Source organism: Leptomonas pyrrhocoris (assembly GCF_001293395.1).
Source record: "Leptomonas pyrrhocoris isolate H10 chromosome Unknown, whole genome shotgun sequence".
Classification (NCBI taxonomy): domain Eukaryota; phylum Euglenozoa; class Kinetoplastea; order Trypanosomatida; family Trypanosomatidae; genus Leptomonas; species Leptomonas pyrrhocoris.
This window is the reverse complement of record NW_015438378.1, coordinates 426,163-452,721: the sequence shown is the minus strand read 5'-3', so window position 1 is coordinate 452,721 and position 26,559 is coordinate 426,163. Positions and strand designations below refer to the sequence as shown.

General features: G+C 60.1%; 11 protein-coding genes across 16 annotated transcripts; all 11 read left to right on the top strand.

Annotated features, from left to right (window-relative positions):
- Positions 1 to 454: 454 nt before the first annotated feature.
- Positions 455 to 2,430, top strand: ABB37_08182 (nucleoside phosphorylase-like protein; the record flags this gene model as incomplete). 4 transcript variants are annotated; one of them, XM_015807089.1, is made up of 1 exon in its annotated part: positions 455 to 2,430. In XM_015807089.1, exon 1 carries the CDS (start codon positions 1,408 to 1,410, stop codon positions 2,428 to 2,430), a length of 1,023 nt encoding a protein of 340 aa, XP_015654484.1. In that variant the 5' UTR covers positions 455 to 1,407. The 4 variants fall into 4 exon arrangements, with proteins under 4 accessions (XP_015654484.1, XP_015654483.1, XP_015654482.1 ...); XM_015807088.1 differs by having other exon boundaries at positions 1,286 to 2,430; XM_015807087.1 differs by having other exon boundaries at positions 1,318 to 2,430.
- Positions 2,431 to 3,707: 1,277 nt separating this feature from the next.
- On the top strand, positions 3,708 to 5,130 carry ABB37_08181 (putative ARP2/3 complex subunit; the record flags this gene model as incomplete). Its single annotated transcript, XM_015807085.1, has 1 exon — positions 3,708 to 5,130. The coding sequence occupies exon 1, from the start codon at positions 3,919 to 3,921 to the stop codon at positions 5,128 to 5,130; it is 1,212 nt and encodes a 403-aa protein (XP_015654480.1). The 5' UTR covers positions 3,708 to 3,918.
- A 409-nt stretch (positions 5,131 to 5,539) lies between these two features.
- On the top strand, positions 5,540 to 5,996 carry ABB37_08180 (putative histone H3; the record flags this gene model as incomplete). Its single annotated transcript, XM_015807084.1, has 1 exon — positions 5,540 to 5,996. Exon 1 carries the CDS (start codon positions 5,604 to 5,606, stop codon positions 5,994 to 5,996), a length of 393 nt encoding a protein of 130 aa, XP_015654479.1. The 5' UTR covers positions 5,540 to 5,603.
- Positions 5,997 to 6,567: 571 nt separating this feature from the next.
- Positions 6,568 to 7,032, top strand: ABB37_08179 (putative histone H3; the record flags this gene model as incomplete). The annotated part of the gene is made up of 1 exon (XM_015807083.1): positions 6,568 to 7,032. The coding sequence occupies exon 1, from the start codon at positions 6,640 to 6,642 to the stop codon at positions 7,030 to 7,032; it is 393 nt and encodes a 130-aa protein (XP_015654478.1). The 5' UTR covers positions 6,568 to 6,639.
- Positions 7,033 to 7,981: 949 nt separating this feature from the next.
- On the top strand, positions 7,982 to 10,243 carry ABB37_08178 (hypothetical protein). Of its 2 annotated transcripts, none has more exons than XM_015807082.1 (1): positions 7,982 to 10,243. In XM_015807082.1, the coding sequence occupies exon 1, from the start codon at positions 8,140 to 8,142 to the stop codon at positions 9,817 to 9,819; it is 1,680 nt and encodes a 559-aa protein (XP_015654477.1). In that variant the 5' UTR covers positions 7,982 to 8,139; the 3' UTR covers positions 9,820 to 10,243. The 2 variants fall into 2 exon arrangements, with proteins under 2 accessions (XP_015654477.1, XP_015654476.1); XM_015807081.1 differs by having other exon boundaries at positions 8,059 to 10,243.
- Positions 10,244 to 10,764: 521 nt separating this feature from the next.
- On the top strand, positions 10,765 to 11,221 carry ABB37_08177 (putative histone H3; the record flags this gene model as incomplete). The annotated part of the gene is made up of 1 exon (XM_015807080.1): positions 10,765 to 11,221. Exon 1 carries the CDS (start codon positions 10,829 to 10,831, stop codon positions 11,219 to 11,221), a length of 393 nt encoding a protein of 130 aa, XP_015654475.1. The 5' UTR covers positions 10,765 to 10,828.
- A 571-nt stretch (positions 11,222 to 11,792) lies between these two features.
- Positions 11,793 to 12,257, top strand: ABB37_08176 (putative histone H3; the record flags this gene model as incomplete). Of its 2 annotated transcripts, none has more annotated exons than XM_015807079.1 (1): positions 11,793 to 12,257. In XM_015807079.1, the coding sequence occupies exon 1, from the start codon at positions 11,865 to 11,867 to the stop codon at positions 12,255 to 12,257; it is 393 nt and encodes a 130-aa protein (XP_015654474.1). In that variant the 5' UTR covers positions 11,793 to 11,864. The 2 variants fall into 2 exon arrangements, with proteins under 2 accessions (XP_015654474.1, XP_015654473.1); XM_015807078.1 differs by having other exon boundaries at positions 11,801 to 12,257.
- A 634-nt stretch (positions 12,258 to 12,891) lies between these two features.
- Positions 12,892 to 15,870, top strand: ABB37_08175 (hypothetical protein; the record flags this gene model as incomplete). The annotated part of the gene is made up of 1 exon (XM_015807077.1): positions 12,892 to 15,870. The coding sequence occupies exon 1, from the start codon at positions 13,099 to 13,101 to the stop codon at positions 15,868 to 15,870; it is 2,772 nt and encodes a 923-aa protein (XP_015654472.1). The 5' UTR covers positions 12,892 to 13,098.
- A 1,161-nt stretch (positions 15,871 to 17,031) lies between these two features.
- Positions 17,032 to 18,688, top strand: ABB37_08174 (putative translation initiation factor eif-2b beta subunit putativeeIF-2B GDP-GTP exchange factor; the record flags this gene model as incomplete). The annotated part of the gene is made up of 1 exon (XM_015807076.1): positions 17,032 to 18,688. The coding sequence occupies exon 1, from the start codon at positions 17,105 to 17,107 to the stop codon at positions 18,686 to 18,688; it is 1,584 nt and encodes a 527-aa protein (XP_015654471.1). The 5' UTR covers positions 17,032 to 17,104.
- Positions 18,689 to 19,394: 706 nt separating this feature from the next.
- Positions 19,395 to 19,836, top strand: ABB37_08173 (putative mitochondrial hypothetical protein; the record flags this gene model as incomplete). Its single annotated transcript, XM_015807075.1, has 1 exon — positions 19,395 to 19,836. The coding sequence occupies exon 1, from the start codon at positions 19,516 to 19,518 to the stop codon at positions 19,834 to 19,836; it is 321 nt and encodes a 106-aa protein (XP_015654470.1). The 5' UTR covers positions 19,395 to 19,515.
- A 982-nt stretch (positions 19,837 to 20,818) lies between these two features.
- On the top strand, positions 20,819 to 25,691 carry ABB37_08172 (hypothetical protein; the record flags this gene model as incomplete). The annotated part of the gene is made up of 1 exon (XM_015807074.1): positions 20,819 to 25,691. The coding sequence occupies exon 1, from the start codon at positions 21,582 to 21,584 to the stop codon at positions 25,689 to 25,691; it is 4,110 nt and encodes a 1,369-aa protein (XP_015654469.1). The 5' UTR covers positions 20,819 to 21,581.
- Between the last annotated feature and the right edge of the window lie 868 nt (positions 25,692 to 26,559).

Genomic DNA, 26,559 nt, shown 5'->3' with positions numbered 1-26,559 from the left:
TGGGTTTGCTTCGCGCCTGTCGAGCAACCGCCGACTGGCTCTCCGCAACTGTACAATAGACATGGCGTCTTCCCACCTTCCCCTTCTCTTTCACACATACGCGCATCGAAGATGAAGGTGATGGGCGATATGTTCCACGGTCTGCTGTCTTGTGTTTGTTATATATTTTTTGTATCTTTGCAAACTCCGCCTTTCAGTGCAGCGAGTTAACTCTTTAATTAGCTAAAAAGCCTCGGAAGACGCCGCGGCCTGGTTGTTGTTGCTGTAATGGTAACGCAAGAGACCGTGACGACTGTTCGCGCGGAGCAGTCGCCCTCATCTTTGCTCACCGCTGCTCACACGTGCGTTATTGAATGCTGTTTTGCTCTTCTTCTTTTCAAACTAAAGGAACTATAGATTTTTTTTCCGGCTTTGTCATCTTCTGCGCTCTCTCTGGACCTATATATACACGTAAGGGCCTTCTACGTTGTCCGTCACGTGCGGTCTTGATGCGTGCTCTCTTCCTTGTCTGCTTGCTTCTTCGCTGTTACGATTGTTTTAGAGCGGGCTGCGCCGTCAACCGAGTACCTTCCATCTCTGAAAGTGAAGTTAGAGCGAGCCCGCCACTCCCAACATTACGCCCGATCATCTTTCTTATCTTCAGATCCGTAAAATAATTGCTGCTTTAAGCTGCTATTTTTCTTTTTCTTCTTCTTTTCACTTGCTACTGCTATTGTGGGTGTGTGTGTGTGTGCGTGGGTGCGTGTGTATCGGCAGCTAGCAGCTACCGCGGTGGCAGGCGCAGAGATGGCCGTCCATTCTGCACGCAGCACAAACGTGTTGCCGGCACAGGGAGTCACGCCGGGGCACACACACGCACACACACGCACACACACCTTGTGCGTTTCCTTTTTCTTTCGTTCCCCGTTTTTACGTTTTATCCTCCTCCTTTGTGTGCGGTACGCTGGTGGCGCAGCGGCCTGCTCCTCTACGCTTCGCAGTGCCGCACTCCGGCAACAGCAATCGTCAACGGAAAACATACGCGTCCGTTAAATGTCGCCTTGCGCGCGGCAAACTCCTCTGGGAGTTGTTTGTCCCCCGCTCATGAGCGCTGTGCACGTCGCATTCTCGCCGCGACGCCCCTCCTTGCTTTCATGGGCACGGCTGTGTGTGTGTGTGCCTTTCCCCGGCCGAAAGGCGGCCGTGCAGCCCCCCCCCCCCTCCCTACTCGTCTGTTCCACTCCTCCGCTGTCCTCCTCTCCACCGGCACGCGCGCTGCCCTCTGCCGCAACGCGCCGTCCGACCAGAACGCACATTTGCTGCACCGTCCCTCACCGAGCCCGCACGACCACCCAAAAGAACACGATATTCTTAAACCCTGCAAAAGAGAAAAACAAGTAAACCCACCCTCCCGCATACACACTCACCATGTCCCACACTGGCTTCGGTGCTTCCGGCGACGTCGACCCCGACCTGCCGCTGACCCCGGAGGGTCTGACCTACCACGTCACGTGCACCGCAGAGCACCTGGCGGACCGCATCGTGCTTGTCGGCGACCCGGGCCGCGTGAAGATGGTGGGCACCTTCCTCGACAAGGACAGCATCTGCTACGAGGCGTCGCACCGCGAGATCAACGTGATCACCGGCAAGTACCACGGCGTGCCGGTGACGGTGATGAGCACCGGCATGGGCACGGACAACGTGGAGATCGTGATGAACGAGGTGCACATCCTGAAGGAGTACGACGTGGAGAAGCGGCAGTGGCGCACGCGGGTGGGCGAGACGCCGAAGAACGCCGACGAGAAGCTGTTCGACCCGTCGAAGGTGAAGCTGATCCGCGTGGGTACGTGCGGCTCGCCGAACGACGAGGTCGCGGTGGGCTGCCTCGCCATCACGCAGTACGCCATCGGCATGGACAACACCTGCCAGTACTACGAGGCGCCGGCGGTGAACCACACGGCGGACGTGCAGGAAGTGCTGAAGAAGGTGCAGGCGACCACGCTGGGCAAGGTGCAGGTGTACGCGACGAAGGCGGCGCCCGCCATCACCAACGGCCTGGTGGAGTCGTGCAAGATCCTGAACAGCACCCTGCCCGCGGCGGAGCAGCAGGCCTACTACGTGGGCACGACGTGCAGCGGCAGCGGCTTCTACGGCTGCCAGGGCCGCAGCGTGGGTCGCTTCCGCGGCCACCTGACGGTTCCGCACCTGACCGACGAGCTCGCCGGCCTGCGCTTCAACGTGAGCGAGGGCGTGCAGCGGGTGTCGAACATCGAGATGGAGAACAGCGCGCTGTGCTACCTGAGCAACTTCCTCGGCTACCAGGCGGGCACGGTGTGCGTGGTGATCGCGGGCCGGTCCCACGCCCACCACGCGTTTGCGACGCCCGAGCAGACGGCCAAGGCCCTGTCGAACGGCCTCACGATCGCCCTGGAGACGCTGACGCGCAACTGAGCGCCGCGTCGCCTGAGAGCGGATGGCGAGGGCGGCGGCCGGGACGCGCGCAGCGATAACAAAAGTGTCATTTTAAAACGCGAAAAACATCGACACTCTGGACAAAACGCGCGTGTACTCGGCCCCCTGGAGAACTCTGCGACCCGGCCACGCCATTTCCGTGGAGTGTGAAGCCTCGACCCTTCTGCGTCTTTGTCCTCTGCCACGCAACACGCGGAGCGCACCTCGTTTACACTCCCTTCCTCTCCCGCGGCACGAAGAAGCATTTACACATGTATGTGCCTCTTCGCGTCGCTTTGCGCTTCGCCGGAAACATCAAAAACGCTTTTAATATGTGTGTATGTAAAATACTTCGCGAAGTAGCCGTTTTAATTCTCCTGTAAGTACGCATCTCTTCTTTCCCTGGCAGGCGGCCGAAGTGTGTGTGTGCGTGGGTGCGTGAGTGAGTGGGTGCCTGTGGAGGAATTTCTGTATTTCGGAAGACGACTTCCTCCGCTTCAACGCCCCCCGCACACAACGACACGCAGGCGTTGCGGTGTGGGTCAAAACTGTCAAAAGTAAATCGTTCTTTATTCTTCTCTTATATTTTCGAGATTGTCTCAAAAACGAGTCCGCTGATGCGGACCTTTTATTTATTTGTTTTCGCTGTAACATGGTTTAAGGAAGGACAAATCGATGGCGGTGATGAGAGTTGTGGAGGCACAGGCGGCTCCCATAAACGGGCTTTGTGCACGCTTGTGTGGTTGACGGGTCTTTGTTTCTCTCTTTCGTCCGCATACCTTACCGCTTCAAGTGGTGCGTGCCGCTGGCGTAGCTTGTGGTCAGCGGTTCTTTGTGTATGTGTGTTTGTGTGTGGAGATTGCTTCGAAGCTCAGCAGACTGCCGCACTGTAAAGGAAACGAAAAAGTACTCTTCTTTGAAGTAATACGACGGCAGAAGAAAGAACAATGACAGCAGCTTGTGTGGGTTGGTGCTGTGTGTGCGTGCGTTCGTGGCTGCACGACGGAGAGCGGGACGCAAAGGCGAAGACTACGTATTTGCTACGTGATTCGTAGCTCAGTGTAACGAGGCCAGGGTTTTCTGTTTTCTGCTGTTTTGTCCCCGGCTCGCTGGGTCTTTTCACCTTTGCCATTGAGCGGAGGAACACCCGCGTGAGGGGGTGATGCGATGCCTGCTGCGGCGTTTTCTACCCTCCTCCTTCCCTCTCCTTTATTCTAATCTCCTTCTTTCTCGCTCTGCCTCTCTCCTTTTCCCGCTGTGGTCGGTGGTGCTCTGAAGGGGGACTGCCAGAGAAATCGATCGCGACGGCGCGTGACTCTGCCAGGTGTGTGAGGAGAGCTCAAACGCGTGTATTGAACTTCTCCTCTCTCTTCGTGGAGTCGTAGTGAAACGGCCCGAAATCGGCAAGGTCAAGCTCAGCGCACACGCCGCCGTGTCGCGTGCACTCCATCATCGGTCTGTGCGAGGGAGAGGAGGAAGAGAAAGAAGATGGCGAAGCAGCCGGCAATGTCCGCGCTGCCGGCGTTGAAGGCTGCCGTGGAGGCTTTCCAGCACGCCCAGCGTCGCGGGGAAGCGGCCGTTGCATGGACGCAGACCCTCTTTACCTTCGGTGGGTGCACGTACACGCTGACGTTGGATGTTGCGGCTGCGGTGGTGCTGCCGTCCACAGCGCCGAGCATCAGCAGCGCGGCAGCGGAAGATCAAGTGCACGCGTCGACTTGGCGAGATGACATCCATGCGGGGGCGGAGACGCGTTCGAGCAGCGCAGGCGTTCCCTGCCCCGTGACGATCCGCATCGCCTACGCCCACGCCATCCCTTTCGCTCAGCTGAATCTGTTTCTGAACTGCAGGGACGAACTCTCCAGGAGACTCCTGCAGATTGCTCCTCACTGCAGCATTCTTTCGCATCCTGCCCCGCCCGACGACGCACCGTTGCAGCTAACGATTCCGTCGGACGTCACGCCGGTGGAGCGCGACGCCGCACTTCGTTGGGTGGCGGAGTGGTGGGTAGTGTGTCTTCTTCCGGTATTAGGAGGTTTGCTGTGTCGTTGTCAAGCAGCGGAGGAGCGCCAAACGCTGGTCCTTGTCGCACCATCGAAGTGCGTTGACGAAGGCACGAAAGAGGCGTCTCTTTTGAGTTCCAGCGTCACGCCTTCTCTTCTTTCACCCGCACAGACCGCTGCCGCTGAGACACGTCTCACCCAAGCGTTGATCGTCAGCGCCACCCCTTGCCCTTCCTTGTCGCCGTCTGCCGCACCTCCCTCCGCTTCCACAAGATCCGTTGCAGTTGCGGCGTGTGCTTTCGAAGGCACCGTGTCCTTCACCACGTGCATTACCTCAGCAGATGCGCGAGAGGCGGTGCTCATACGAAGTTACCTGGACACGTTTGCGGAGCCCAACAGTGCGAGCCCCGTGCTGCTGCTCGTCCACGAATCCCCTCAGCCGCCGCCGGAGCTGCATCGCTCGTTGACGTCGTCGTCGTCCGATGCCGCGCTCCCCTCTTCCGATCTCCCACCGTACGTGTGGTGGTGCACGATGGTCATCGGCCCGCATCACGCGCGGCAGGCGGGTGCGCTCGAGGCGGCGATGAAGTTAGCGCTGAGCTTGCGGCACACCATCCTCTTTCACGTGCATCAGGAGAGCGTGTCGCTGCACGCGTTACTTCGACAGCAGCTGACCTCCTACGCCTCTCGCTTTTGAGGGAGGCGAGCCATCCTCCTTCTCTGTCTTATCATTATTATCGGTGATCGATGCTGCTGCCACTTGGTTGTGAACGAGAAATATATATTTAGCATTACCCATCCCCAGCGCAGCAGAGATGATCCTTACTGATGACGGCGGCGCTGTTCATCTCTCTCCCCCCACGCCGCACCCAGCAACTGCACTTCGCCGCTTCAACGGTTGGACCTCCACGACTTCCCCCCGCACGCACATGCGCCAGCGCAACACGGCACAGTATTGATTCCCACTCGCGGTCTTTTGGAAAGGAAATCGCAAACATGACGCTACTGCACTCTCGCCCCTGCCATCACCTCTCTCTCTCTTCGCATCCGCCTTCCTACATCTTCATCTCCCTTCCTTTCATTAAATCGTTTGATTCCACCGTGCAGCTTCCACCGCCACTTCAGTCCAACCCCGCTACACACCCCCATACACCCCACCCCGCCGTCACCATGTCCCGCACCAAGGAGACCGCCCGCGCGAAGCGCAGCATCACGTCGAAGAAGAGCAAGAAGGCGCCGCGCGCCGCGTCGGGCGTGAAGAAGGCGCAGCGCCGCTGGCGCCCGGGCACGTGCGCGATCCGCGAGATCCGCCGCTTCCAGAAGAGCACGGACCTGCTGATCCAGCGCGCACCGTTCCAGCGCCTGGTGCGCGAGGTGTCCAGCGCGCAGAAGGAGGGCCTGCGCTTCCAGAGCAGCGCCATCATGGCCATCCAGGAGGCGACGGAGTCGTACATCGTGTCGGTGCTCGCGGACACGAACCTCGCCTGCATCCACGCGAAGCGCGTGACGATCCAGCCGAAGGACGTGCAGCTGGCCATGCGCCTGCGCGGCGAGCGCCACTAGAGAGGGGTGCGTGCACGTCGTGCAGTGGAACCCGGCGGAGGCGGCGTGAGCGGCGGCGTCGGCACACACCGGCACCGCTGCCCCACCCGCCCCTCCCCCACTCCCACACGGTGACTCGTCATGCATCCGCCTGAGCGCGTGCGTGCGTGTCACGCCATAGATACACTTGTTTTGCTTTCTTATCTCTTTCCTTCTTCTGACTCTCCGGAGGCGATCATCCCAAACGCGCACCCACGTCTCAGTGCGTGGTGCTGAAAACAAGGAAAGCAATGATAAACGCAAGGCGAACGACGGGCAGTTGAGCTGCAGACTCGGTGAAGCGTACAACGTAGCGCATCTGAGCTGATAACTGCAGTCGGCGATGACATGCGCGTACGCAGCCACAGCGCGCACCGGTCCATGCGAATGGGCCATGTGAACTGACTCATGTTGCGGTAGCCGCACAGGGCGCCTTCCTATTCAAGTGTTATTCCTCCCTCCTACCTCTCCTCTCCCTCTCTTACTCTGCGCCTTCACTCTTGCCAACCGTGAATGCCCTCGCCTGCTGCGTACCGCTGTTCATTACACGGCAGATTTCCAGCTTCCCCATCGAGCCCCGCTACCCACACCCACACACCCCCATACACCCCACCCCGCCATCACCATGTCCCGCACCAAGGAGACCGCCCGCGCGAAGCGCAGCATCACGTCGAAGAAGAGCAAGAAGGCGCCGCGCGCCGCGTCGGGCGTGAAGAAGGCGCAGCGCCGCTGGCGCCCGGGCACGTGCGCGATCCGCGAGATCCGCCGCTTCCAGAAGAGCACGGACCTGCTGATCCAGCGCGCACCGTTCCAGCGCCTGGTGCGCGAGGTGTCCAGCGCGCAGAAGGAGGGCCTGCGCTTCCAGAGCAGCGCCATCATGGCCATCCAGGAGGCGACGGAGTCGTACATCGTGTCGGTGCTCGCGGACACGAACCTCGCCTGCATCCACGCGAAGCGCGTGACGATCCAGCCGAAGGACGTGCAGCTGGCCATGCGCCTGCGCGGTGAGCGCCACTAGAGAGGGGTGCGTGCACGTCGTGCAGTGACACCATCATACAGGCACCCAACCGTGCTGCGGCTAACCTGCTTTGGTCAGACAGCGGACACGCTTGTTAGACTGTCCAATAGGGCCCCACAGCTTATAGACACCTTATTTTCTCTTTCCTTCCTCTTCTTCAAATGCGAGGACGAGGCGTTTCGTGTGTGTGTGTGCGCGGCATCGCACCTGCGACCGAGCCCGCAGTGAAGGCGCGACGTGCACGGATGTGAGCGCAACAGAGGGGGTGAATGCGCCGGTTTGTGGCTGCGCGAGCGCGTTAGCGCATCCGTCGCCGTTGCATTGCGTCGTCCGCTACGTTTCTTTCCTCCAATGGAGACGTCTCTTTGTTTCTCCGTCTCCGATGAACGTGTGAGGGCGTTCCCCTCCCCCATTCATTTCTGCGTTAGGCGTTGTACCACAGGCACTCGTTGCATCTGGCTTGGCCCTCGGAGCACGAGAAAGAAGAGGAGAAAACACAAACGATATTGTCATCGATCGGTGTATCAGGGAAGCGGAGGGCCACGAACACGAAGGCTTGTGTCTCTCGTCTCATTCTAGTCCTGATACTGAGGATGTGCGTCCCTCCTCTTTTTCTTTTGCTCGTTTTGCTGCTCTTCCCTCCTCGTAGAAGTGGGTTGAGCCAACTTAGAAGTATCAGTATCAAAGTGCCTGCGTGCTCTTGCGCATGCACGGCGTGCTCTGGCATTTGTTGTTGGAGTCTGCCAACATCCGAATGCATCGGCCGGCACCACCCACGACAGCGTGCATTTGTTTGTTGCCGCTGTTGGGTCACCTCGCCCTTTTCAATGCTCTCCCACGTTGTTTTGCGTGTTTTCCTTCTTCGCTGGTCTTTCGCGATTGCTGCGCTGGTGTTCATTACGCGGTGGTGATTGTGGCCGTTATTGCTGTGCCGTCTGTCATCCGTGTAGCGCACCTGCAAGTCAATGCTATATATATACTGCTTCGTTCTTTGTCGCTCTCTTTAACAACGCGACCGCGAGGGCGGCGCATCATCAACGAACTGCTTGTGCCCTCCTGTTGTTACCTTTCGTCCTTCAAAGGAAGACAAGAAAGAAGGAGAAAACAATGGACCCCAACAGCACTGAGGTCTCCCCCGCAGGGACCGGAGATCACCACCGCTACGACAACGTGAAGTGGTACCACGCCGTCAACTCTCAGCAGCAACTCGTCGAGGCAGCGCAGGAGATCACACGCCTGTTCTACGGTGAAGATCCACCGTTGCGCAGCGGCCTCACGCCAAGCCCGTCGACGTCCTCAGCGAGCGGCGCGCCGGAATTCGTGCGTGGGTCGTCGCCGTCTACTAATTTTACTACCAAATTTACACCGCTGTGTCGCGTCTTCGGCATTGAGGCGGACGTGCAGTGGCACCCGGCCGTAGAGACCGCAGTGATGCGGCATGACTCGGTGGTGCTGCCCCCTGCTGAGGCAGCAGCACACGCCGCCGGCTCCCCGTCCTCCTCCCTTCGCGAGGGCAGCAGCGGCGAAGATTTCTTCTCGCTGGAGGTGTTTCTGTACACGGTAGCGCAGGCGGTGCAAGGGTGGAAGTCGCGTGCCGCCGCCGCTGCCGCCACCGCCCCATCAGGGCCGCTGCGCGTCATCGTCAAGCTCGACTTTAAAGCTGTGAAAGCCGCGCAGCTCTTTCTGACGCAGGCGGAGGGGCACACCTGGGCCGGGTTGGAGGCCTTGTGTACGTCCTCCATGTCCAACCGTAGCCGTCGACGCCCTTCGCTTCGGTCATTCATCTCCCCGCGATTAGACTCGAGCACCAGCGGCTCCGTCACGGCAGCAGCAGCAGCAGCAAGTGCCACGCCAGCGCCTTCGTTTGGTGATCTCGCGCTACCGCCCCCCGCGGTGCACGTGGAGTTGTGGTGGAACGCGGACGTCGTCGCGCAGCCCGGCGCGACCGTCGTATCGACTTCCTTCGCGGCGGCGCCGGCCTGGGCGGTGCAGCAGCTGATGGCCCGCACCGCCCAGGCACTGGGTCATTGTCTCTCCTTCAGCTTCTCCCTTGGCTGGGTGCTGTGCCCGCGCACGGTGCCGGCGGAGGCGCTGGCGGTGGACGCTGCGTCGCACAACAACCGCCGCAGCACCCCCAGTGTGAACATCTCGTACAGTGAAAAGGACGACGTCCCGACGATGCAAGCCTTTTTGGATGGACTGGCGCTGGCACTGGCAGGGGGGCTGGTGAGAGACGCCATCGAGGAGGCGGCGACGCGACCCCATCCGCACGAGCAGCACGGCGGCACGGCGCACCAGGTGGCACGGCCACCACCGGCGCTGACACCGGCGCACCTCTTCGCTGCGTGTGTGCGCTGCGTCACCTTCCCGATGCTCTTTGAGTGTGTCTTTGCGGACTCCTACACGGAGCAGGAGAAGGCGCAGGCCTTCAGGGGGTCTGCCGTCGCAGCAGCGGCAGCAGCAGCACAACGCGACTCTCTGAGTGTCATGCCTCTCGCCTCAGCGACGGCGGCGGCTTTGGCGGCTGCGGAGAGCCGTCGCGTCGCATCGGCGGTGACCGCACACGCGCTGGATCTCTTCTTCCGTCCACATCGGGAGGGCGGCGTCAACGCAGATCTTCGTGAGAGCACGCCAGGGTCCGGCTCAACTGCTGCTACGCCGGACTCGTGCTGCTTTCCCACGTTTTGGAAGGCGCTGCGCCCGCCCACGTCCGCTGCGGGGGAGTGGCAGGGAGAGGTCAACAAAGCAGCGCGTACGTACTTTCCTTACTGTACGATTGACGGATAATGAATATATGAAAGGGTGCGGTCTGTAACGGAGATCATCACCGGAGCTGCTTCATCGCGTATGGCCTACGGTGGCTACGAGAGCGCTTCTTCTCCTGCTGTTGCTCCTTTGTTATTAGAGTTGTTTACTTATATATATGCGCTCGCGTAATTGCGTTCGATTTCCTCTCCTCCATGCAAGCACGTGTGAGTGGAGGGGTGCATGTGCCTCCGCGTCCTTCTCTCTGTGTGTGTCTCTCAGCAATGTGAAACAAAACCAAGGCAACCCTTCCACTCCCCTGCCTCCTCCCCGAATTGCACGTGCGAGGACCGATGCGCGTGACAGCGCAAGTTGAAACTGTGCGCCCCTCGCCCCTCTCACTATCATCGCTGCTCATCGCAACGGTGCGCTACACGTTTTATTATTCATATTTTTATGGACCAAATTCTCGTTCTGTTAGCTTTCCAGACTGAAAGAGCTGTGCGTGCGGTGAGCGCTGTGCAGCACCGCGCCAAAACGTGTCTGCTGGTTTTGGTGGAGCCACCTGTGTAGAATTCTTCTTCCTCTCCCTTTTCCCTTTCATCGAATGGCAGCATTCGTCCGCGCGACGTCCATCCTTTACCGACGCAGCTTCCTCGTTCGTCGTTGTCGAAGCAACGCAAAACTTGCTGCAGTGCTGCTCGCTGACATCAACTGGGGAACAAACGAAGTGGAAGAGAGAGAGAAGGAGGGAGCCGCAAAGGTGCGCCTCTCCGCTTGTGGTGCGGTGCCCGACGCATGCGCGCAAAGCACGTTTCTTTGTTTGCTTCCTTCATCGTCGTCCTCGTGCTCGATGCTTTTCTCTGTCTATGCTCCTCCCCCGCCCCCTTCCTTCACCGCATCTGGCGTGTCCTACCATTTGATTCTCTCTTCACCCGATCTCCTCTTTGCTACGCACCACCCTCTCATTGCCGATTCCACCGTGCAGCTTCCACCGCCACTTCAGTCCAACCCCGCTACACACCCCCATACACCCCACCCCGCCGTCACCATGTCCCGCACCAAGGAGACCGCCCGCGCGAAGCGCAGCATCACGTCGAAGAAGAGCAAGAAGGCGCCGCGCGCCGCGTCGGGCGTGAAGAAGGCGCAGCGCCGCTGGCGCCCGGGCACGTGCGCGATCCGCGAGATCCGCCGCTTCCAGAAGAGCACGGACCTGCTGATCCAGCGCGCACCGTTCCAGCGCCTGGTGCGCGAGGTGTCCAGCGCGCAGAAGGAGGGCCTGCGCTTCCAGAGCAGCGCCATCATGGCCATCCAGGAGGCGACGGAGTCGTACATCGTGTCGGTGCTCGCGGACACGAACCTCGCCTGCATCCACGCGAAGCGCGTGACGATCCAGCCGAAGGACGTGCAGCTGGCCATGCGCCTGCGCGGCGAGCGCCACTAGAGAGGGGTGCGTGCACGTCGTGCAGTGGAACCCGGCGGAGGCGGCGTGAGCGGCGGCGTCGGCACACACCGGCACCGCTGCCCCACCCGCCCCTCCCCCACTCCCACACGGTGACTCGTCATGCATCCGCCTGAGCGCGTGCGTGCGTGTCACGCCATAGATACACTTGTTTTGCTTTCTTATCTCTTTCCTTCTTCTGACTCTCCGGAGGCGATCATCCCAAACGCGCACCCACGTCTCAGTGCGTGGTGCTGAAAACAAGGAAAGCAATGATAAACGCAAGGCGAACGACGGGCAGTTGAGCTGCAGACTCGGTGAAGCGTACAACGTAGCGCATCTGAGCTGATAACTGCAGTCGGCGATGACATGCGCGTACGCAGCCACAGCGCGCACCGGTCCATGCGAATGGGCCATGTGAACTGACTCATGTTGCGGTAGCCGCACAGGGCGCCTTCCTATTCAAGTGTTATTCCTCCCTCCTACCTCTCCTCTCCCTCTCTTACTCTGCGCCTTCACTCTTGCCAACCGTGAATGCCCTCGCCTGCTGCGTACCGCTGTTCATTACACGGCAGATTTCCAGCTTCCCCATCGAGCCCCGCTACCCACACCCACACACCCCCATACACCCCACCCCGCCATCACCATGTCCCGCACCAAGGAGACCGCCCGCGCGAAGCGCAGCATCACGTCGAAGAAGAGCAAGAAGGCGCCGCGCGCCGCGTCGGGCGTGAAGAAGGCGCAGCGCCGCTGGCGCCCGGGCACGTGCGCGATCCGCGAGATCCGCCGCTTCCAGAAGAGCACGGACCTGCTGATCCAGCGCGCACCGTTCCAGCGCCTGGTGCGCGAGGTGTCCAGCGCGCAGAAGGAGGGCCTGCGCTTCCAGAGCAGCGCCATCATGGCCATCCAGGAGGCGACGGAGTCGTACATCGTGTCGGTGCTCGCGGACACGAACCTCGCCTGCATCCACGCGAAGCGCGTGACGATCCAGCCGAAGGACGTGCAGCTGGCCATGCGCCTGCGCGGTGAGCGCCACTAGAGAGGGGTGCGTGCGTGTTGCGTACCAGCACTGGAGATCGCAACTCAGAAAACCGTACGAAGGTGAAAGGCCTTCTCCGGCAATGCGGTGCTCCGGCACCGTTTTTGCATGCTTCCATAGATTCTCTTGTTTGTTCGACTTCTACTACCATTTCTTTTCTTTCTTCTTCAGACTTTCTTCTGTGCCAAAAGTGGTAACCTCGACGATGTGGGGGGGACGCAAAACCAGCAGCGACAGCAATAACAGTAATCCACTCTTGTGCGGTACGTGTGGATGTGTGCGAGGGCACGCCAGCAGAGGTGGTGAGCTGAATTTGTGCCCTTGTCTTTCCTTTCGTAGTGGCCGCCAATTCGAATCGGCCGACTGCCACTTCAGCGTGCGACTGCAGTCGGTGTTGTAAGATGCCACAAGCAAGGAAGGAGAGAACACAAAGAGGCAGGGAGGGGACGAGGCCACCCATGTGTGTCGCAACCCTTCTTATTCCCTGTTCTATTTTTAATTGTTTCTTTCGGCCTCTCTGATCACTCTCGCGACGGCTGATGCCCTGATGTGCTTTCCTTTGCTCACGTTGGCTTTACCACCTCTATACTGTCCTTTCCCTCTCTCATTCAATGTTGGTACTCTTCTTTTAAAAGAAATCTAAAAGACGAAGCTCGTCCGCTGCGGTGCTGCTGTTCTTGCATAGACACCTCCTTCGTACTGGAGGAAGAGCAACCCGCACTCCTGCATATATATGTGTGTGGTGGTGGTGGTGATGGTGTGTGGTGGTGGTTAGAAACACGACCTTCGCTCGATAGACTTGAGCAAGTACAACTGATAGAAGCAAACAGAAAAAAGGAAAATGTATGGCAACGCCGCAACGGCGGGCCTCGGTCCCACCAGCAGTAGTCAGCATGCGGCCAGCAAATCCGCCCACCTCCGCGCTCCATCCGCCGGCAAGCGCAGCGCCAGCGCCGGTGCATGGCGTCGTGCCGCTTCTCCCCTCGCCGCCTCTTCTACGTCGCCGGTGTCTGCCCTTCCGGCTCGGCGCCGCTCCGCTGCCGGGGCGGACGGCAGAGGTAGCCACGTCAGGAATGCGGGCGCCGGCGGTGGTGGTGGTAGTAATACTCGGCCACCTACGCGGCCCGCCTCGGTAGACCCGACCCGGCTGGCGGACGACAGCAGCAACAGCAATCCCGTCTCCGGACACGACGTTGCCTACCTCTATCAGCAGCTGCAGGACGCCCTGCACCAGCAGACCCACATTGAGGACGAGCGACAGCGGCAGCTCGGGCAGTACCGCCGCCAGCTCCGCGCCTACTGCAACGACAATGCGACGCTGCGGAACATCATCCTCGCCGGTGAATCACGCAAGCGCGATGCAGCCGCGTCGGTGTCGGATGAGGTGTGCGTCACCGGGGCACGCGCACACAGCGCCGGCACCCGCAACGGGCCGTCCTCCGTCACGGCAGCGGAGCTGGAGGTGGTGGAGGAGCGCATCCACCTTGCGCGTAAGCGGCACAACCGACTGATGCACGAGGTCCGCGTGAACACCGCTGCGTTGGAGAATGAGACGGAGTTGCGGACGAGTATAACGGAGGAGGCCGGTGCCCCGCTCGATCCGGCGTCGCTGCTGATGGGGGCCAACCGACCCGTCTACCTACGCCTGCTGCGACTGGAGCACCTCTTAAACGAGGTCCTGCGTAAGCAGAGCACCGTCGGTGTGGTGCTCAAGAACTACCGCTACCACCTGGCGACGCTGCGCGAGGAGGCGACGCAGTACGACGTGCAGCAGCACATGCTCGAGAACGAGTACGCGGACCGCCATCGCGATCATCTCCAGCTACTGGAGCTGTACGACACGGCGCGGGCGGCCTATAGCAGCACCGTCGAGGCACGAGTGGCACTGCAGCAAAGCGGCGCGAAGATGCGCCGCGCGAAGGAAAAGGCCCTTCAGCAGAAACGCAAGGAGGTGGAGAAGGAGTTGGCGGCGACGCAGGTGCAGGAGCGGCGGGCAGTGGACCTGCAACTGCAGCTCGAGGAAGAAGCCCAGCTCCTCGAGGCAGCCGAGAACACGAAGGCGCAGCTAGAGAAGCAGCGGTGGAACCTGCGCGCGGCGCTGACGCTGCTCAAGACAACCAACACCTCGCGGGATGGCGCAGAGGGCGATGCGGCCGGCGGTGGGGACGGTGAAATGGAGGACGATGTCGCGGATGAGCGGCTTTCCGCCTTTGAGGCGGCCTTCCGCGATATGATGCAGGTCGCCCACGCTGACACGCTCGACCAGTTGGTGGACATCTACACCGCCGAAATGGAGCAGCAATGCAAGCTGCAAGATGACCTCGACAACCTACGCGAGACGCGGAGGGTGCTGCAGCAGGAGACACGGATGCTGCAGGAGCGGCAGAAGCAGACCCGGTACTGCGTCGGGGCTGGCACACACCACGGTGCTGCGTCCGGCCAGGACGCGTCGTCCTCCTCTCAAAGCGAGGCGTGGAGAGGGACGGCAGCCGGCTCGCCGCTGATGGAGCGCGAGATGGAGACCTTTCTCAGAGAAGAGAAGGACGCCTTGTCGGCGCAGATAAGCGCAAACGCGCAGAACCAGTCGCTGCTGCGCGAGGTGGCGGAGCGCATGAACCGACTCGCGGCGTTGGTAGCCGACTACCGCGCTGATGTGCGTCTACCCGAAATACGTGCCAGCCCGGCTTTGGCGAGGCGCTCCTCGACGCTGCCGCTGCACTCCGTCGTGCTGGCGCAGAAGCTGCTCGCCCTGGCAAGTGACGCAACGTCGCACAACGCATTCATCACCACAGCAACAGCCGCCGCTGCTTCTTCCGCGGCCCATAGTGCTATACAAGACGACGGTGTCGACAGCGGCGCAGTCCCGGTTGTGTCCTCCACGCAACTCGTCATCCCGGCAAATAACCGGCGCGTGCCCCTCGCCCATGAACGCGGCGGCGGCGGCGACAACAGCGGTGGGGCAGCGGGTCCGACACGCCCTGCGGCTGATGTGGCCGGCATCTCGTCGATGGCTGCCCGTGCGCTTTTGAACGCGACGGAGCACCCGGTTACCTCGCTGGCCGGTTCTCCGCAGAAGCATATGAGGGGTGCGGCCGCCGGGAGCGGTGAGGGCTTTAAACGGCAGCGGAAGCGTCGGTCGTCCGCCCACGCGGGGGCTGGCTTCATTGAAGGCCTGGAGGAAGACGACGACGACGACGAGGTGCAGCTTGCGACGGTGGCCGCGTTGCCTCCGCCGGGCGGTCGTGTGCTGGACTTCGATCTCGACTCGTTGAACGACACCGACGGCGGGGCGGTCAGCGAGAGCTCGAGTGTGCCGGCGCGCCACGGCAATACTATCGATGGCGGTGATGCGGCGGCGGCGGCGGCGGAGGGGGACGGCGAGACGAGGGCGACAGCAATGGCACAGCGTCGACGGCGTTCGTCAGCGATGGCGAATCTGGCTGGACCCAGCGGCGGCAGCGCGCGTGGTGCCATTGCAGCGGCAGTGGCTGAGGACGATCAAGACGATCCGCTGCGCCGCGAGGAGGTGAAGAAGATGTCGGAGGTGCTTCAGGAGCGTCGCAAGCGTGATGCGGAGGCGGAGGCGGAGGCGGCGGCGGCGGCGCAGAAGTAAATGGTGGAGTGAAAGAGAAAAGCAGCAGTAGCACGAATAGCAGCTCCCTCCAGGGCCGCTGAGGTCCGTGAGTTCCTCCACGTTTTTCTTTTTCTTTTTCATCCATATTCTGCTCGCTCTCGCATCGTGCGCCGCGCCCGCCGCCTTCTCTTTCCCCTCCAGTGACGGTTGCCCTTGAGCACGTACTGGCGGATATATATTTATTATTATTATTATTCTGATAGAGGCAGCTGTCGCGTCTTGCAGCTGCACCGGCATCACCCACGATGTGTTTTTGGTTTGATCTCCAAGTTGTCCTGTTCTCCATAGAGGCTTTATTTGTATTGTCTACCCTTTCTGTTGAAGTTTCGCGCACTGGCGTGCGTGGGTGCGGTCATTTGTACCGGCAGCTGTTCACCTAAGGTGGGTGTGCATATACATTTATACGTATGTGGGTTTGGGGGTCTTTGTGTTGTGGTGGTGGTTGCTTTCATTACCGTTATCGTCAGCGCTGCGGCGTTCTGCGTACATCTCTCGCCCCCCTCCTCGTTTCTAGAGCCTAATCATTCCTTTGTCTGTTGTTGCTGCGGGGGGGAGGAGGAGGAGGAGGAGGCAGAGTGGGGAACTCCTTTGTGTTCCTCCTGTTCTTCCACGTATTCATTAGACTCTTGTGGCCTCCCCCCCCCCCCTCCCCTCCCTCCCCCTCCCACTTCGTTGCCGTTTGTTGTAGAACGGCGTTGCGCCTCGTCGCACACGTCCACGCCTGAAAAATGCGAAAGAAGATCAACGAGAGACCCTCTTTGTTGTTGTTGTTGTTGTTCTCGAGACGTTGGTAATCTTAACTTGGGATGGGAGGCATATAAAGGGTGTGTTGCGAGCACGAGCTTCACGCGGCTGCTTGTGTGGCTGTTGTTGTCCGCATTCCCTCGACGCTGTTTGCGAGTACGCTTGCGTGTGCAGCTGGATGCGTAGCCTTCCCTGTTCCCTCAACGCGTTATCTACGCGCCATCCAGCAGGAGCGCACCTCGGATCGCCCCTTTCAAACGAAGAACACTCAGCAGGTTGCTGCCCGTTTATACACGCAGGCATCCCCCATCTATCTGCTATTGGCTGCTCCCTCTACTGAGCTTTCTTTTCCCCTCCGTTCTGCTGTTGTGGCACCCCGGCCATAAAAAACTGCTAGTGGTGTACATGTGTGTGTATTTCTTTATTCCAAGCCGAAAGAAAGCGAGAAGTTTTTATAGGAAAGAAAGTAATGGCGAACACGATGTCGGAGGAGTCGGAGGAGCTGCTCGGTAAGGTGAGCAACCTCGCAGAGGCCTTCATCACGGACTTAAAGCGCGGCTGTCTGGCCGGTGCCCGCAGCGGCGAAGAGAGCCTTTCCACCGCAGCGGCTGTCAAGATGGCAGAGATGATGGCCTCGATTGTTCGCCTTTTCCAAAACACAGAGGAGGACCCGCAAAGCAGGACCGTTCAGCTGCTCAAGGCAGGCTACCCGGCAGCAGAGGTGGCCAGCCTTCAGGTCAGTCGACTGTTGATCTTGGTAGCCCGCACCGGCGACTCGCTGCTGCGGGCGCAGTTCGCGACGCTCTTTTTAATGAACGTCACCCGTCGTGTGCTGTCGATCGTGCGCGAGTCCGCGGCGAATAACAAAGCGACAGAAGCGGAGCTGGAGCTGGACGCGAAGGCAATCTTAGAGGATCTCAAGTCGGAAGACGACGAGGAGGAGAACAATCAGAACAGCGCTCGCTCCAGCAGCAGCAGCAGCAGTAACGCTTCGGAAGAGAGTGACGACGATGCAGCAAAGCACACGTTGCCGGCGAAAGGTATGAAGCCCGCCTCGCCGGCGCTGAAAAAGAACGCGTTCTCGGCGGACCCCTACACCCGCCGCGGCCTCTCCGTGCGCTTCGCCGATCGAGGGGAGCCGTCGCCGTACCAGCAGCACAGCGCGTCGATGGCGAACGACTTCGGGAGTCCGCTGCTGCAGCGCGCCGGCTCGATTGTAGCGATGGAGATCCCCGGCCGGCAGGTGCTGAAGCGCGCACCGAGCCGGCGAGAGCAGGTGCAGGAGGAGGAGAGTCCCATCGAGTTCCCGGTGCGCGTGGAGAACTTCTACACCGACGCGCTGGAAGCCATCGACGAGCTGAAGCGGGAGCTGGAGGGGATGACGGAGGAGCTGTGCCGGCGGGCGCCGCGGCAACTGCACTCCTCTGACACGATCATCACCCTCGGCTGCAGTCACTCCATTCGGCGCTACCTGCTCGAGGCGGCCAAGGCGGGTCAGCACTTTAAGGTGCTCATCTTGGAGGGCGCCCCGCAGCCGGCGGAGGCGACGCAGGAGTTCGCGGCGGCGCTCCTGCGAGAGAAAATCCACGCCCAGCTGCTGCCCGACAGCTCGGCGTACGTCGTCATGAGCATGTGCACCAAGGTCCTCGTCGGGGCGGAGAACGTGCTGGCCAACGGGGGGATGCTGACCGCGATCGGCACCCACGTCCTCTGCGCCGCGGCGCGGCACTTCGCGGTGCCCGTGCTGGTCGTGACGACCACGCTGAAGATGTCTCCGTACTACCCAAGCGATCAGCTGTGCACGCGGTTGGTGCGCATTGCACGGTCGGGGGCGCAGGAGATGCCGTGGTCCACCTACGGCTCGCCGGAGGATGTTTGGCCGTCGCCGTTCGGTGTCGCCGTGTCCGACAGCGGGCGTGGCCTGACGATCCATGCCCCGGTGACGGAGTACGTGCCGCCGGAGCTCATCACGCTGTTTGTGACCAATGATAGCGAGCTGATGCCCTCGCAGATCCACCGCATCGTGCGGGCCAACTATAGCGATGCCGACTGAGAAGGTGGAGAAACCAGAGAAGGCAATGAAAACCAGCAAAGTGGCGGCTGTTGATGCGGAGGTGATTGTTCCGTTGTGTTGGTTTATATATATATATATATATATATTTATATATTTCTTAAAGGCGATCGTTGTTGTCGTCTGACTGGCGGAAGGGGTACGTTGGACGCTCTGCTGCATCTTACGAAGTTGTTCTTCGTTGCGGTGTGGTTGGTGGTGTCATTCTCTATATATATCTCCGCCTGCCCCTCCTTCAATTTACGCGCGTGGAAGTCGTCAGCGATAAAATGTTAAAAGAAAGGATCATCCCTAAAAAATAATAGTAGCGAAAACGCACTCTTTTATTTAGGCCGCTCTCTCTCTCTCCCTTTCCCTCCCGGGTTCGTAGCGGTGCCTGCGCCATCACCACAGGCGGTGACCGCGAGCGCAGAAACTCCCCCTCGTCCCCGCCGCGAACGCATCGATATGAGGGAAGAAACGACGAAGACGCGAGGGCAGCCAACACGCGCCTGCGACTTGGTCGCTCTGTTTTTGTGTGTTTTTACGCCGTTTGACCTGTGAAAGCAGGGGATAGCGGGCGTGTTTGCTCCCCTTTCGGTAGTGGCGAGGCAGTGGCGGGCCAACCCGGTGTATCTGCTACGCACAAACGGGCCATTCGCTGGATGCCGTACTTCCTTGACCGCTGCCCTCACCTCTCTCCTTTTCAGTTCTGTGCGCTGAGTCGGCTGAGATACTTCGACCCTGCTGCGCCAAGCTTCTCCACCTGTACTGCTTTAGCATTTACTATTGTTACACATCGACACGCCCAGCAGCTTTCCACTGCCATTATGATGTTTATCAAAGGCAGCGCAGACAAGGAGGCGGACAGCGCCGTGCACCGCCTCTGGGGCTTCACCAAGTCGTACGCCACGCACGTCGGCCAGACCTATCTCGAGTTCCTCGGTCCCTTGTTGCTGCTGGTGGCGGTGAACATGGCGGTGGATGCGCACGACAACGAGCGCTTTGGCCTCGGCTGGCTGTACTGCACGAGCCTGAAGGACGACCGCGTCCGCGAAGAGAAGTTCCCCTCGTACGAGCCTAGCAGTGTCGCGCAGCGCCGCCGCAGCGAGGCAGCGAACGCGATTGAGTACGCGGCCACGACGGTGTAACTGATGACCGTCAGAACGAGCACAGCAGTTCGTCCAGTGGAAAGGGAAAGGAAAGAAAATTCTTTGTGGCTGCGTTGTTTTGGGGGAGGGGTGTTGGGTTGCTCCCCCTGGCCCTCTCGTCACATACCTTTTGATGGCGCGGTTGTTCTACTCTAACTATATATATATATATATATATATATATATATATGTTGATAGTTTGTCATGTTGTTTCTTGCCGCTGTTGGCGTGCGCCGGATGTTGGAGGGGTATCGAATGGTCTTCGTTTTCTGAACTGTGCTTCGCTCTTCTTTGTTTCTCTTCCTTCGCCAAAAGAGAAGGTCTGTCGGCGTGGTGGAGGTGGGGTGGAGCCGGCGTTTGTCGGAGGCAGAAAGCGCGACTCACCCGAAACTTGATTATAGTTTTTATTTTTCCTTCTGCAGCTGTCGCGCAACGGCGTGTGCTGCGCTGCGTGTTGGTTCAGCGCTCACGCATACTCACTCGGATGGGTGGGTGGAGCTGCGAAGGTTCCTTTTCCCTGGTTGGTCGCACCGCATGCCGTCTTTTTATGATCAACGTTGATGTTGTTGTTGTTGTTTTGTAAATAACAGGAAGCAAGAAGCAAATAAGAAAAGGTGTTACAGTGCCATATATATATTTTTTTTTTTGCTCGAGCGCTCGCCAGTGCATTTGGCAGTTCCATCGTTGACCACGCGCACTAGCGCAAAAAGAAGGGGTAAGGATCTCTTCTTGTGTGTGTGTGTGCAGCGCTTCGCTTGCACGTGAGGAAACACGCTACGGTCGTTGTATTATTATTAATATTACTTCAGCGCTTCCTACGAGCGCTTCCGTTTTCGCGCTCGCTCTCAAGACACACACCTCTTCCCCTTGTTGTCAAAGGTCTTTCACGTTTTCCTATACCTATGCCTTCACTTCATCTTCGGCCTACAAACCTCTTTCCTTCTATTATTATTATTGTTGTTGTTTAAACTACACTTCATAAGTGGTTTATGTGAAAGAGCTGAGCGAAGGCAGCGCGCATCGTATTGGCATATCTCCTCCCGCTCTGTTGTGATTAGTGTGGGTGCCTGCGTCACGGTTGTCCAGTCGTCGAACGCCATACCGGCCGCCTCACGCTGGCGCCTTCCCTTCTACCTCCTCAAGTATCCGATTCCTTTCCATCGATATATATACCTACAGTTGTGTTACTCCGGGTGAGTGTCGACGGCTGTTCGAGGGCGGTCTCTGTTCCAGGTACGCATTCGCCACGGTCACCCGACGGTGGCTTCCTCAAAGGCGTGCCGCCTCGCAGCAGTCCAGATCTCTGCTGGCGCACACCGCTGTCGTTTCTTATACATCTAACACGAACGGTGTAGTTGGATTTGTTGTTGCTAAGAAAAGGAAGATAAAACGCACAGCCGAAGTGTGCATCACACTGAGCTCTCATAAGTACTTCACTTCTACGCGCGAAAGAAGCGTCGTATATATTTTTTCTCTTTTGGTAGTTACCTGCTTAGTTAAATACATTTTTGTGAAGGAAAGTAGAAGAGTAGAAGAAGGAGAAGGGAGAAGAAACGCATACCCCTGCGAGCACTCTGCGCGAGAACTGCGTGTTCCTTTAAGGGCGACTGATCAGCCTTGCCGGCGCACGTCACACACACGAGATCCCTCTTCTATTTCGTACTGCGTCCGTCCTTCTTGCATCGAAGGAAAGGGGCGATTCAAAACAAAGCAAGAGAAAGGGAGTGTTATAAAACTCTTAAAAAATGAAAGAAGAGGCAAAGAAGCACGGCCTCGTCATGGACCGTCCTTCTGGCGACCGCACGGTTTCCTTCCGCCCCCACCTCGCAGGACCACTGCCCAGCTACACCACCAGCAACGGCAGCACCCTCGACACGGATGCCTCGCCGCGCATCCCGAGCACCGTCACACAGGGCTATGCCCCGCTGAGCCCTTCTACCAGTGCCCTGCGCACACGGCGTGTGGCGTCGCATCGACGTCTGCAAGGTGGCAGTCCAGGCCGGGGCAGCGGCAGCACACGCTCCGACGTCAGCTTCGAGGCCCCGGCGCAGCTCGCCACACTGCTGCAGCGCAGCGGGTCACCGTCGGTCACGACGATCATACCACCCCAACTGCGCAGCGTGGACTCGATGGCGGACATCGTGTCGGCGGCGCCCCCGATGATGCAAAGCCCTGCCGGTCCTTACTTCGACAGCGCCTCCCCCACCACCGTGGGTCGCGACAACGCCATGATGCAGGAACTCATCGCCCTCCAGCAGCAACAGCAGAGCAATCTGAAAGGGGTCACCGTGATTTACCCGCAAAGGGTCTCGCCCACAGAAGGGCACGGGCGCATGCCGGACTTCCCCAGCCCGCACGACGCCCAGTCCATCGGCGAGGACAGCGCAAATGAAGACCGTGTACAGGTGCGCGTGGAGGGCTACTACGACGGCGCCAATGTGAATGTGCTAATCCCAAACGACCTGCCGCCGAGCACGCTGCTGTACGTCCTTACCGCCTCGGACGGGCGTGACTTAATGTTCAAGCTAACACAGTACAGTCTGCAGCTCGCTATTTGCTTCCTGAAGATGCCCTCGCTGTTCTCGCCCGAGGTGCAGGTCTTCACCGGTCCGTGGGCGGAGCGCCTCTACCGCAACTACAACACCATCCGCCACGGCCGCAGCCTCTTCAAGATGGGGCGGGGGTTGCTAAACGTATTCACGGTGCAGGCGGTGTGCGAGCGAATGTGGATGAGGTACGAGAACGCCATCTCGCGCCAGAGCTGCGGCGTCCTGCTGCCGGTGGTGACGCGAGTGGAGCAAGTGCTGTTGATGCTGGGTGCATCGCCAGTGTGGGGACGTGCCATGTCCCGGCAGCTCTTGCATTGGTCTCAGGCGGCTGAGCTTACGCCGGGGCAGGGCCGGCTGGAGGAATCGCCGGAGGCAATGGCGATGGACCGGCGTATTCAGGAGCGCATGCAGGGCAAGAAGGACAGCATCTACCCCGGTGCGCTGCTGGCGGACGACACCTTCATGCACATCTCAGAGGTAGAGCGTGGGGAGCCGGGCAGCGGTGGTGCAGGTGGCGGCAACAAAGCTGGTACTTCAGGCAAGCAGGAGGACGCCGATCGCAGCGGCCTTCTCCAACGGATGGCGAACGCCAGCTTTACCGACCTCGCCATTCACACGGCAATGAATGCGATCGGCATTTCCGTGCCGCGCGGGGGGCCGTCGGCCGGGCCGAGGAACTTCGCCGCCTCCCCGCCGCCGTCGCAGCCTGTCCTGCCACACAGCCCGGCAGACGAGGAGAGCACGTCGCCAGAGCACTCGAGCAAGGCGTCGCCGCGCAGCTTCCGCGGTGCCTTCCCTTCGCCGACCTCCCCGGCCACCAACGATGCAACCTCCGCCGCGACACCCGCGTCAGATGCGAAGGGCAGCACGGACTCGACAAAGGAGCCAGCGAAGGGCACCGCACCAACGACCTCGAACACGGCGAACGGCCCAGACCCGATCACGGTTGATCAGGCAGGAAGGACGCCAGCGACGACGGAGGCGACGTCGACGGTGGCGTCCACCGGCAAACAGCGCGTTGACACGTCCACCAGCTCCTCGGCGGACGACGGGTCCGGGCCAATAGAGCACGCGGAAGCCCCGCCGTATGTGCAGGGCACCTTGCCGGAGTTCCCGCAGCACGACCACCTGCCTGGCATGACGCCGTCCAAGACGACAACCGCCACCACCGCCACCGCCACCCAACCCATGATGGACTCGTACAACGTCGCCGAGGGAGAGGAGGACGGTGGACGCACGACGCTGCTCCGGCCGCTGACCCGGCCCACCCGTCGCTCCTCCACCACCGACCCAGATGGAAGCATCACGGGCGACGAGGGCCCGTCCTCCATGCCGAATGCCGCCGGGCCCCACTTCGCCGGAGAGCCGATGTCGATGATGGACAACTGGCGGCCCGCGATGGCGCCGACTGTACCGCCGAGTCAGTCGGATGAATACGGCTACGGCACGACACCGGGCTTTGCGGACCACGCCGGCCACCTCTCCCCCACCTCCCCCAGCCCGCCCCCGCAGTCATCAGGGAAGAAGGCAAAGGACTGCAACGGCGTTGCTGCGCGGTCGAAGAAGGCGCCGGTGCGCAGCTCGGACAGGGACACCGCAACTGCTGCTGCCGCCGCTGTTAGTAGTACCAGTAGTATGGATGACGGTGCGGCACTAGACGGAAATCTGGCATCCGCGAAACACGCGCATGAAGAACAGCGCCGCCCCAAGAGGGAGTGCCCGCCCTTCGAAACGGACCCCGCGCTGCAGGCGCCGCCCGCCCCGGGCCCCGCCGGATCCCCCGTCTCCCCCTCGTCCTCCCTCTCTGCGACGCCGAAGCAGGCCGTCAACGAGGAGCTGAACGAGAGCGACATGAGTATTCTCTCCTCCGAGGCAAACAGCAGCTTCCACGTCCGCCCTGGTGGGGTGAGTAGGACGATGACGGCGTGGCTGAACGAGCTGCAGCCGGCCTCCGCGGCCCTGCCGGCACGTCTGCGGAAGGGAATAATGCAGTTCAATCCCGTCCTCATGACGTTGCTCGGTATCCGCAACGTCGCAGCGGGGCTGCGGCGCTTCCTGCGCGACGCCACCCTCATCTCGTCGGAGCGCTTAACGGCCGTCACCTTTATTGAGGTGCACCGCCGCAGCATCACACGATTCATCAACCGCTGCTGGTTTATCATCTCCGTGATCGACCTCCTCCTCAACACGGTTCGCCTGCTGCAGCCGGGCTGGACCAAGTACGCGACGGCGCGGCAGAACATCCGATGCCGCTGCGGCTGCCAGGGCGACGACGACCCGGCCGACACGGTCTTCCGCACCCACGGCTTCATCGCCCGTCGCAAGACCGATCTCTTCTTCCCTCCGCTGAACCTCGACTACGGGGCACCGGTGGTGTCGAGCATCGCCTACGTTGAGGCGGCCGACCCAGCACGACTCATGCCCGCCTGTAGCCGCTGTGGGTGCTTGTACAAGGAGCTGCCCTGCGAGGCGGCCGCGTTTGAGGGGGAGGGGGGAGACGAGGACGAGGCGGCGGCCACGTCCTCCACGGCAGGGGGACCAGCTCCTCTGCCCATCGCCACAGGCGGCAGCGCCGCACATCCCCGCCCCAGTCCCTTCTTGGTGCCGAGTGGACACCCCTCCCGAACCCTCAGCGACACCGGCGACAACTCCTTCGCCATCGGTGCCATGCAGCGCGAGAAGCCGAGGTGGGTGCAGATGTACGAGGCGGAGGTGCACGAGGCGGAGGAGGCGCGGCGCCGCACGGCCGCCAAAACGGCAACGCCGGATGCCGCCGGCGCCGGTGGTAGTGGTGGTGGCCGTGGCAACATGGCGCGTCGTGCAACGCAGAAGCCCAGTAGCGACACCAAAGCCAACGCCGACGCAGACGGGGCAGGTCGCACGACAGCGGCGGAGCTGGTGGATCTGGCGCCGCCGCCCCCCATGGGCAACACCGCAGTGCGTCCCCTCCACCCGCAGCCGAGCCGAGACACGAACGACGCCTTCGTCCCCGGCGAGGCGGCGGCGGCGGCGGAAGGCCCTAGCAAAGGCACCACCGGCATCCTCTTTGTACCGTGGATGATGCGGAAGTTCTTCGACTACGTGTGGCTGCTGCGCGTGCACCCGAACCTGACGGCGACCATTCTGCTTGAGGCGCGCTACCTGGCGGAGTTCTATCTCTCCTACAAGTACTGCTTCACCGATTACGAGTCGTACAAGGGCGATGCCCCGCTGAACGCAATTCTCCACCCGTACTGCGCCATTGCCGGTATGGTGAGCGCCGCCGTGGGTCTGCTGCGGGTGGTGGAGAGCGCACCGACGTCATAAAAAGGTGGAAGACGTGCAGGATGTGAAGAGCTTTGTTTTTTCTCTTTCTTTGCTGTTCTATTGTGTTGTCGCCGTTGTTGTGCTTGTCTGTTGTGTTGAATCAAGAAGAGAACGAAAAATCTACCGAAAAGGAACCGGGAAAGGGAAAATATTTGCTTGACTGATTTGGCGTGCCCCTTCTTCTTTCTTGAGGCGCATCTACGTCTTGAAGCTGAATGCGTGTATCGTGATGGAGCATACGCGATGCTGCTGAATCGTTGTGCTTGTGATAGGGGCGGCTGTTCTACTGACGTTGTGCTCTTATATCTGCGCGCTGATCTCGCACTCAAAGAAACATAGGAGGGGAGTCAAGGCACCATTCGGGATTCGATGTTGCCCAATTCATACGCTTTGTCTAATCGTTTATGTTTTATTTGATCGTTTGTTCGTTGGCACACGTCGCGGCGCGCTTCCTCAACAACAGAGCAACGGCGGATGGTGTTGTTGCTGTTGCTTGTTTGTTTTTCGAGAGGATCACCTTTTTGTTTTTCTTCTGGTCAGCATATTTATCTCAGGTGAGCAGGTAGCGTGTATGTAGTCATTTGGGTAGTTGTTTGTTTTTCTTCCTATTGCTGGTTCAGTCCATGCCATCAAAAGCTTTGTGGAGATCGCATTGAATTGGGCGGCAGGCGACAAGCCCGTGTGCGCAGAGGAGGGGGGGGGAAGTAGTCGTGACAAACAAGAAAGCCATCGTTGCATCGGCAAAAAGGGGGGCGTGGTTGAACTCGAACACCGCCGCAGTCGCCGCGAAAACAGGAATGACATAGTTGGGGGAGGCTCGCCTCATTCTGTAGACGTCAGTGCTTGACATGTCCGCTGATGAAGAGGT